The 10,992-nt window shown below is 35.2% G+C and overlaps 1 protein-coding gene across 1 annotated transcript; it reads right to left on the reverse strand.

Moving 5' to 3' along the window:
• Nucleotides 1–517: 517 nt before the first annotated feature.
• LOC132304513 (uncharacterized) lies at nt 518–5,570 on the reverse strand. Its single transcript, XM_059802239.1, has 5 exons — nt 5,040–5,570; nt 2,923–2,970; nt 2,631–2,693; nt 2,469–2,537; nt 518–1,245 (listed from the first exon to the last, which is right to left on the reverse strand). Exons 1-5 carry the CDS (start codon nt 5,331–5,333, stop codon nt 964–966), a joined length of 756 nt encoding a protein of 251 aa, XP_059658222.1. The 5' UTR covers nt 5,334–5,570; the 3' UTR covers nt 518–963.
• Nucleotides 5,571–10,992: the final 5,422 nt, after the last annotated feature.

The following is a 10,992-nucleotide window of genomic DNA, read 5'->3' on the forward strand; positions in this document are numbered from 1 at the left end:
TTTTAAAAAATAAAAGCTATATTCTTTGACTGGATTGAATTGGATAAGATTGAAACTTTTTTCTCCTAGTTAATAAAAAAAAATAATAATAATAAAAAATAATTAAAAAAAAACCTATGAACTTATTTAATCTATCAAGGATAAAAATCCCATAGTCTGAATAGCATTATCCATTCACGAAGTAATATAAAGCCAAATGGGTATGAAAAAGGAACATGTAATATTCATTTTCAACCAATATTAAGTCAAACTTTTGAGGTCTGTTGAAATCCTTGACTAAGAAGCTCAGCACGCTTGAAAAAGAGAACAAAGACTAAAATGGTCCTTGCAGAGCTCAGTTTCTTCAAGTTGTTGTCCAAGTCAAACAAAGCAATATTAGCTATTTTCAAAGGTGTATGCTACTCAGTGACATATATAACCTGACAAAATAGTAGTAAGATTATTTTCAAAGAGGTATGTACTATGTATACTTCAGTTTCATATGCCCTGACAAAATACAAGTAATAAAGACACAAAATTGGTGGAAATTAGATTCAACTAGTTCAAAGGGATATAACAACTGTGTGTGTAGTTTACAAAAGAATTAAAGACACATTTATGCCTATATATATTTCTAAAATGAAGTAAAGAGAACTTACTCCAGAAAATTTTGGAGAAGGAACAAAGAAACCTGCATAACATTGAAATTTTCTACTTGTCTAATCGCTACCGTCTCTGTACTATCCTCAAAACTTTCTTGGTGATTCTTATGATTCTCAGGAATTACACCTTTGAGTCATTGTATCTATGACTTTGTCTCAGGTACAAATAAGATTTTCATTTCTACTTTACAAACAGCTCCTAGGTCATATTATGCATATTCAGGACCAATGGACTCTGTTTATTGAACCAAGAAGCCACATAATAATACCATAGCCACTTGCTTCAGGAAAAAGGGGACAAACAATGGAGTCCTCTTTCTTCTCAGCTGAAACAATATAAAGTGTCGAAGCCAGAATCTTCCTCCTCAGACGGCGTCATGTTTAGATCGGGTATCACGAAGCATCTTTCCTGGGGCTCGACGTCTTTTTGAACTTTGTGGGAATCAGATGATGGGGGACAATCTTGTGTCGAATGTGTTGGTAACGTTAGAAGACGGTTAAAACTAGAGGCTTCCATCAAATTGGGTTGATTGGAAATTGCTTCCTCTGGTTCATCTGATGATATTGTAAGCATCTTATTTGTTTGTTGCAGGCCCATATCAAGCTGCCAAAAGAACATGTTTCTTCGTTTTAGATTTCAAATGTCATTAAGAAAAAAATAAATTATAAAATAAGAAAATGTCACAGGGCAGAAAACAATGGCAAAGGAATGTTTTTGAACCAGTTAGGAACACAAGTCTCAACTCCAAAGCATATTGTAAAGGATAAAAGTCGAAGCTTTATACAACTACTATTACCACTGTGCCATATAGAGACATTCTAACACAAAATTCTACACTACTACTATCACCACCATATAAAAACATTCAAGCATATGAACTCCATACCCCCACATATTCTGAAGTTGCTTCTATCTTTACTTGCACACACCAGCCACACACACATACACCCATACAAAATCATATACATACAATATACATAAAGCAGAAAACCAAGCCAATCAACTAGATTGGTTTCATGATTGTCTAGCCAGGTCCATCTAGAACTCAGGAATATCTTAAATTGGAGTCTCCAAATTCTTTAAGCACCATATTCTTATCAAGTGTGAATTGGATTTGAATGATGGACCATAACATATGGATTAATTAATAATTAGAATGATAAGATAAGGATGATCATCTGATTTTGCCAACATCTTGTTTCGAGCAATTCAAAATTTTCTGGGAAGAAAAAGAAGGTAGAGGAGGTTTCAGCTTGGATGATCTAAACTCATCCTTCCAATAAAAGATTACATATAAAAACACATATATTTTAGTGGGATACTGGATCCACCTTTAAATGGTCCTGCACTACTAAATAAGTCTCTTGTGCCACATTTGGGTGCTTTAGAATTAATGCCCTGGTTTAAGGTCAGGATTCATCACCTTCAAACTTAATTAAAACACAAACTGACATTTGACATGTTACCGGAAAAGGTAATTAGATTCTATCTCATACATAACTTAGTCATTGGACCCTCGAAATCTAATTGCTAGATTTCAAAACAAATCCTTAAGATACAAATTTATTGCTACAAGTTTAAGTTTATAGTATGGTGATCTTACAGTTAACAGAAACAATATTCAGTCATTAAAATTCGATTTTAATTGAATGATGATGATAAATTTTCTTGGGCAGGTCTACGCTATTATCTAATTTTGCTATTGACACATAACAAGATTCTGAAAATCTCTACCTGTTAGTTAGCAGTTCTGGTTCAACATTCTGTATTTGAGGTTGTTGAAGTATAACAAAAATAAGTTGCAGAATAGGCAACAAATGAATTACCTTAATCCTCTTCAAGTTCTCACTTCTAGCTTTCTGATCCCGTAGTGTTATTTGTAATGTTTCTAATTCCTGTTTAAAAAAATACAATAACAGTAAAAAAATAATCACGTTGAAAAAATTTAGGACAAGAAGAGATCACAGTAAGATTCTTTAGGACCAAACCTTCTTCAAGTGTATCTTTTCCTTCAATAGCAAATTCTCCTCCTCCTTAAGTTCAGTAAATGTCTGGCAACAATCAATTATAAACTTCACTCAATACTTCAAATTTGAGATCCCATTTCAACAATAAGAAGAATATTTTAAGTTCATCTAGATGAATGAAACTAATATGGTCCATTTATGTCATTCAAACACGACAAGTGGGCAACTGTACTTGATAGTTTGACAAATGATACAAGATACATACAAGTAAAGAGAGAGATTGGGCTTCTGTCACAGGGATACTGATATTTACCTTCTTTCTCCTTGATCTCTTATTGGGAGTTTCCGTTGTGAATGTACCCTGAAAAAACCCATTAGATTGCATGAATCAATAATTGTATCCGTTACAAACTCACCAAACAAAAGTCACAAGAAAAGCTTACTCATTTTTATACTATACACATGATAGGGGTAACTCCGACATGAGAAAGCTAAAGAACAAATAGTCTTATATTAACACAGCATTATTCTCCTCTTCCTTACCCCTCACAGGGGGAATAGAGTTCACCAAATGGATAAGCACAACACAAAGCCACTCCCAGCTCTGGAGGCTTTGTGTTGGGATCCACTTACAGCTAAAAATAAGACAAAATTAAATGTGGACCCACCTTCATGGCCTATAATAATGCATCCAAATCGATCACACTCCACACCCATATAAGTAATGTGATATGCTTAGCAACACTTGTCCTGATGCGTGCATGATTTAGGATCTGAAACTAAAGAATGCACCATCCCAAGTAGGGCCAGCCCTCTCCAGTGCACCGTGAACGCCACCCCACACGAAAGGAGCCATTTGTTAGCGTACATCCAATGTGGGGATTACGATGTGAGTGATGCTACACTAACCGACTAAACAAGCCGATTTCATGTGTGTCAACATGGCGCACCACAGATCGCCACATCAGAAAATATGTAGCGTGACCAATTCTCGTGAGCCTGCATTCTTCAGCTCGGATTCGGCTTTGACTCAGAGATGAAAAGACTGAACTTGAGTTTGACTCATATGGACTTTGCCTCAGACAAGGCCTAAACTCGGTGACGAGTTTTCAATACCACTTAGTTGTTGACGTCTAAATTCAGAGCAGTACACCCAACCGCACAGGATTACTCTTCCCACCAACACACAACTAGGAGCAACCTTACCCAAAAAAGAAAAAAGAAAAAAAGAAAAAAAAAAAGAAAGAGCACCCGATACTAACAAGTAACAACATTCCACCTAACAAAAAAAAATTAGAGAGAAGAAAAATAGAAAAAGCAATATACGTAAACAAATATAGAGAGATACAGATGCATATATATATACAGTTAGAATTAGAAAGGGTCATTTTCGTCCGATAAGAATCATAAAAGGGAAAGGGAGAGAAGGAAGAGGATTATGTGGGGAAGCTTCGTGGTTTTGAGTCCCTAGGTGAGGGTGCCTTTCTATTCTGACAAAACTGTCCCTACCGATAAGAGTACTTTAGACGGAACATCGAAGGGTCTTTTGGTCAAATCAAAGACGAGCAATTTTCTGATGAGAGAGCCAACAAGAATGACAGGTGACCGGAAAAGAGGCGAAGAAGAAGAAGAAGAAAACGTGAACATTAAAACTGCTCCCACTTTTTTTTAATCTTGCTCATCTCAAGTGACCTTCGTAATTTCTCAAACTGTAGAAGGGCATTTCCGTAAACAAAATATATATGTCTATAACGTGCACACAGAGAGAGAGAGAGAGACCGTCTACACTGTACGTAATGTCGTCTCACTAGCCGGCGACGACGCCAACGGTCGTCGGATTTCACGCCGAGATCGTCTGCCAAGGTAAATTGACAGATTCGCCCCTTGTCAGCTCCATGCTGCTGCTGCTACTACTAGGGGCTTAATCGTCAGAAAATCGACGAAAAAAAAACCTCCTGAAGACAAGTATGCATCGTCTACGGGCAAGCAGTGAACTCAAAAGGCTTCAAGTTCGTAATGAGACTATGAGACCCACAGGCTATGGGTAGTTTGGTCAACCGATGTAAATATGTTAGACACCACACGACAGATCTGATGACCGGAAAGCTGACGCAATCGTCGGAAGAAACCGACTCGCAGAAAGGTGAAATTGTAAAAGTAAGAAACACATAAGAAGAGCGTTTTAAATTTATGTGAAAGTGAAACGCATAAAATGTGTTGTCAATTTCCAAATGAAACGAAATAAAAAAACGAAGAGAAAAACTTCCTGAGTCGGATAATGATCGGACTCAATTAGCCTCAATCGCGAGCGTGTTTCAGTTAACCGGAAATCTGACACGCGATAACAGGCGGCCGGAAACTGACCTGACGCCGGAGATAAGGAGAACAATTAGAGGGAGGTGAGATTGTGCGAGAGATACGAATACAGACCTTGGATCTGGCGGCGGAGGAGGGATCGGAGGGCCGGCTGGACTCGTCGCAGCCGTCGCTGGGAGATGCGGTGGCGCCGCTCCAAGAGAGCGGCGTTGTGGGGCTGCATCTCGTGGAGTCGCGTTCCTTCTTCGCCGACGGCTTCGAACGCTGCTGGCGGTGTCCCCACCCGAGCGGCGGAAGCAGCAGTGGCGGCGGTGCGTAAGATTCCGATGAATGCTTCATCGATAACAACAGCTCTGCCACCACCGCATCGTCCGCCAGAGCCGCCGTCATCCAGTCGTCCGTTGTCATCGAGTGGTCTTCGTGTTGGAGAGAGAGAGAAGGGGAGGTAGGAGTATACAAAAGTGAGAAAAACAGGGAGCGGGTAGAGAGAGAGAGAGAGAGAGAGAGAGAGAGTGGTGCAGAAAGAGAGAACGTATGTGAAAACTGGCAATTATAATCATTACATATATATATGGATATAATAATATTGTTGAAGGAGGAAAGTCCGAACACTGGACTTGAACCCGAGTGATATTATACATATATTTATATATATATGTATGTATGTATGTATATGTATATCCCGTTTTACGGTTTGTGTGGCGAGGTGTAGATTCCATAACTTTGTTTGTTTCTCTATTAGGACTTAAAAGGGTCACTTTGTGACTCTTTAGTTTTCTCTCTCCCCAACCACTGTATAAATGTATGTGATATATATGTAGGGTCCCACTTTTGACACGTTGCCACTGACTGAGAAAAACTTGTCTGCACCTGGATGCACTTTTTAGTTTACATCCAAATCTGACCTAAATTACATCATGTTGATCAGTCATATAAATTCTCCCTTCAATATTTTTTCACGTACTATTATTATATTAACTTTTTTTAAATTATGTTTTATTATTTTTATTTTTTCTTAAGAATAAAGTAGAATGACACTCCTGATAATTCTCCCTTCAATCTTTTGTCATGTATTATTATATTAACTTCTTTAAAATTATGTTTTTTTATTTTTACTTTCTCTTAAGAGTAAAATAAAATAACACTCCCAATACTTATTATAACAAGTGTCATACATAAGTTAGTCCCCTTCTTTTCTTTTCTTTTCTTGGTTTTCTATAAAACAACCGAGTAAAAATTTTGCACCTTAAACCAACGGAGTAAAAGAGATGGCAAAATTTTTGCTCCAACCCTAAATTCTAAACAACCACCATTCAACATCTAGATGACAAATAAATATCAATGTAAAACAAGCATAAATAAGAAGATTCATACCATTCGATCGAAAGAAAATATAAAGATTATGCCAAATATTTAATACATATGTGTGTATATATATATATATATGTATGTATGTATTGATTGAGGGAGAAATCATATCAGAAGTTCCAAACAATCCAATCTGCTCTCATCTCTACCAATCTCATCAATTGTGAATGTTTCCATCAAAATGAAGCCAAAGGTTGTACGTGGAGAGGTGGCGGTTGGGTGGAGGTGGCGATGGTGGACCCAGAAGTATATTTTGGAAGGACTAATATATTTGGGGGTGGGCTCCCCTTCTCTCTAATAAAGGGCAGTTTGTCTTTCAATTGATATTTTACCACTACAAATAATAAAATATTAAAAGGCAATTTTAACTTTTCATAATTTTTTTTTTTTTTTTTTTTTTTTTAGGGTTGCTTAGATTCAATTTCTGAAAAGAGGGTCATTGTCTAAAAAAAATCCAACTTGTGAGCCAAGAGAAAAACTTGCAGAAGTTCCAACCAATCCAATCTTCAACCAATCTAATCAACTGTGAATGTTTCCATCAAAATGAAGCCAAAATTGTTGGTAGAGAGATGGTGGTCGGGAGGTGGCGATAGTGAGTGGTTCAGTGGTTTTGGGTGGACATAAGGTGGGGAGAAAAAAAAAGGTGGTTGGCATCGCGATGCCGTGACCTTTGCCAAATCTAAAATCTTAATTAACTTTTAGAGAGACCTAATGGATTCCTTGTTTGATTTCTTGATTTATTAATTTGTTTTTATTATTTTATTTTTTTTAACTCAAAGTATATTTATGATTATTCCCTGATGAATTGACCAAAACTTAAAAACTCAATTGTTGGTTTTAAAGATCATACAAAATCAGGAGTAATATTCAAAGAAGATACAAATATACATGGTCAATATAAGCATGGATGGGCTTACAACTACAAATGCATTAGCCGGAATAACAAGAATCCTTGGCGCCATAGTAATCAAGCGCCATAGTAATCAAGCATAGCGCCGATAAGTGGCCAAACATGGCGACTGGGTGGTTTGGTTCAAGTTGGAGATAGAAAGTTCATTATTTGAGAGAAATAGTTGGTTGTGGGTAGGTTTTTTTTTTTTTTTTTGGTTAAATGGTTGTGGGTAGGGATGGCAATTTGACCCGCCCCACCCCGCACCGTTTTTGACGGTTTTAGAGGACCATTTTACTTATTTGAGCGGAGATGGTTTGATGTAATAAAAATTCGCACGGGTTTGGTGCGGGAGCGGGGGGAGGTCGCCCCATACCGCCCTGCTCCATTTAGATTAACAATTACTTAAGTACCCATATTTCATTAGTATATATATTTCCCACTATATATTTAGTACCCTATATAACAATAATATTAAAGTAAAAAATGAATTTAATTAAAAATAAATTTGCAATGGTGAATAATTGAAGATGAGGGAAAAAAAAAAGAGAGCAAATCTATTTCAACAATAAATAAATTATGGTTTTAAACGAGGCGGGGCGGGGCGGGTACCTGTGTGGGGGTGGGGGAGGGTATACCCGCCCAAACTCGCCCCGTTGCCATCCCTTGTCGTGAGTAGGTTAATTACATGAAAGCTACTAAAAAGTGAAGAGAAAAATTTGGCCTTGTATGATTAAGGAGAGAGAAAAAGAGGAAGAGAAATGCGGTAAATAATGTATTTTAATGAATAATTTGTTTTAATATTAATTTTTAGATTAATTTTGAAAAGAGTAGGAGAGAGATGTCCCAAGGAGAGGATCCATATCCCTTCTCATCCACAACCAAAATTAATCAATGCAAAAAAAAAATGATAAAATGCAAATCCAAATCCGTTCTCATCCACAACCGTAAAATGCAAAAAAACATTAAAAATAAAAAATAAGCCTACAACTAAGAAACATCTTTCTATCCACAGTTTATTAATACTATTCTGGTAAGAGACTAAGAAGAAGAGAAAGGGGTAAAATTGATTGAGTGAATTCATAAAGGGTAAATTTGATATTTTACTTTTGAGTTAAAATAGAAGCTAATATAACTACTACACATTTTCTGGAAAAGAAAAATAAAAAAGGAAAAAAGAGAACGCTAAAAAGGCAACAATGGAGGTAGGTTCCTTCCTTTCTGAAAAAACTTCATTTCAACGTCGCATGTTGTAAGGGTTGCTTAATTTTGCAGTGATTAGACCTTTTATGATCCTTAGTGCTATCTTTTAACTAAAAAAAAAAAAAAATAGTTATAATATCTACAGCATGATATTATGATCCATAATCAAAAGGGAGAAATTTGATAACAGTTATATTTATGAATATTCTTCAACTTCATACTACTTTTATGAAAAATGGTTAGCACCAACATATAAGATGGTATCAAAATTAGGGATAGATCCAGAAAATAAAGGGGGAGGGGGAATAATGAATTTTTTTAAATAATTTCAGAAAACAATAGTAATATTTTAAAAATAAAGAGAATTGCTCCCTTGAATGACATGTAGGTCCGTCCGTGATCGAATCACTCATGCAACACACATGTTGAGAAAATAACATAAAACTAATGTTCACTTCAGAATCAAAGAAGCAACACCCTTTGAATAATGCATAGCGCTCCTTTATGCATATGTGTAGGATATATATCCTTGTTGTGTGTATAAGAAAAGGTGAAAAACGTTGTTATATGATGAAACAAAGAAACCATAAGCGTTATTGGCGAAGGCAATTCATAGTTGAAGGGTACGTTGTAGATAAAGAATCCATCATTCTTTTGGGTGGTCGCAATTATTTTATAGGACTGCAGTTCTGAGTACCATTATAATTTGAATGAGCAGGCAATAAACAAGGAAAAAAGAAGGAACCATTGAATGGTGTTATAGATATATAAAAGAAGGAACCATTGAATGGTTTAAGAATGGTTCCTTCTTTTTTCCTTGTTTATTGCCTGCTCATTCATAAATTTACCTCCTTTTGTCCCATTTCCCAATAAAATATCTTTGTACTCTCCCTATTTATTTATTTATTTTTTTTATTTTTTATTTTTTTTGTGCACGCGCGCGTGTATAAATATACACTCTCTCCTTCTAAATAGTATATGATGAATTTTAGTACTTTGTGTTTTTTTTTTTTGTTTTGTTTGGACGATACAATTTAGACATATATCTAAATTTTTAAAATTTTTAATACTATTATTATCCATCTCTCTCTCTCTCTCTCCCTCTCCACGTCTCTTTCATGTAAACCAAATACTCAACTTTTATTTAATATGTAAAATAATATACAAATCAATAGAAGTTCATAAGTGACATAAAATTACACAAATGGAATTTGTAGTATTCACAAACTTTTAATCTTCTTTTTTTTTTTTTTTTCAAATTTTACATCAATGAGAAAAAGGGGAAAAAAAAAAAGGAAAACCAATTGTTAGCCCTATCAATTTAAGGTATTTGAGAACTTGGGAGAGATCCAAAATATAAATCTAATTGTAACCAAAAATAGATCTCAAAGAAAAACTAACTCTGACCCTGAAATTAATGTACGAGAGAAGCTCTATTCCTTTCCTATTCAACACTTGATATAGTACATTTTTTAAGTAAATTTAGTAATTTATCAATTTCAAATGAAGGTTGGATATAGAAACAATTGTGATTCTTTTGGAAAGGATAAAAAAACTTTGAGACTCAAAAAATGGATAAGGATTATTTATAGAATTTTTAAAATTTTAAACATGTATCTAAATTGTATTGGGCCACATCATCTGAGAGAATAAACTTTATCCTCTGAAGACTAACGTTCTTTTTTTTTTTTATTGTATTGGTAATGAATGAATTATTAAATTATCCATAATGGGTGAATAAAGATGTGATTGTTAAATTTTTAAAAAAAAAATTTAATATAAAAGGTTAAATTGGTAATATTTAAAAAAAAGTAATGAAATATTTATTTTGAAATAGCCAAAAATAAAAGATGAATATTTTTTAGGACCAGAGGTAGTATATAATAGTCAACTAATATGATTGTTTGATGTGAGTGAAATGCTCCTCCTTCAATTTATACTGCCATTGGTGGCTTGGCCTCATGGGGAAATCATTTCTTGATACACACACTGACACACGTTCCATTTTTTTTTTTTTTTTTTCAATTACTTCACATAGCTAGTTTCAACTTATCACATAAACCGTATGAACTGAACTCAGTTTTATCATAATATGGACCCATCAATCTTTAAATGATTTTGAAGTGTTACATTGCTTAATTAAAACACTCGATCTCAACAATAACACACACACGTATATAGTATTTTTCCATGATAAAAACTTCATAAACTCACTTTTTATCCCTAATAATGGGCTTGAAGTAGAAGGCCACTCCATTACTACATTTGGTAACCAACAACAATTACACTACTCCGTAGATAACTAGAACTGTGAAGTCCATTGATGAAGGTGTCTTATTCTAAGAAATCAAATGAAACTTGATGGATGATCTATGGAGTATTATTTCTTGCTAACTTTATAGCTGAAATGAATCCACAATATCTTATTGTGAGTTTGTGACGAGTTGATATCTTATTGTACTCTGACCTAGCTAATTACGGATGCGGATGACCAAAGAAGCAAACCGGCTATTCCTTCAGAAGGCATGGACTCCAGGGCAAGCCACTCTTCCTATTTGATTGGTTTACCAAGATCCAGCTTACCTGACTTTGAGGGGGGAGCTTATG

The sequence above is a fragment of the Cornus florida genome, unplaced genomic scaffold (assembly GCF_030987335.1).
Source record: "Cornus florida cultivar Cherokee Brave unplaced genomic scaffold, ASM3098733v1 CherokeeBrave_3.0.0_Hap2_Chr04, whole genome shotgun sequence".
In the NCBI taxonomy this organism is placed as follows: Eukaryota; Viridiplantae; Streptophyta; class Magnoliopsida; order Cornales; family Cornaceae; genus Cornus; species Cornus florida.

Coding starts and splice junctions, on each gene's coding strand:
- LOC132304513 (XM_059802239.1), bottom strand. CDS start 5,333: ATGACAACGGACGACTGGATGACGGCGGCTCTGGCGGACGATGCGGTG. Junction 2,538..2,630: donor AAAAGATACACTTGAAGAAG/GTTTGGTCCTAA, acceptor TTTTTTAAACAG/GAATTAGAAACATTACAAAT. Junction 1,246..2,468: donor AGAACTTGAAGAGGATTAAG/GTAATTCATTTG, acceptor TTCTTTTGGCAG/CTTGATATGGGCCTGCAACA.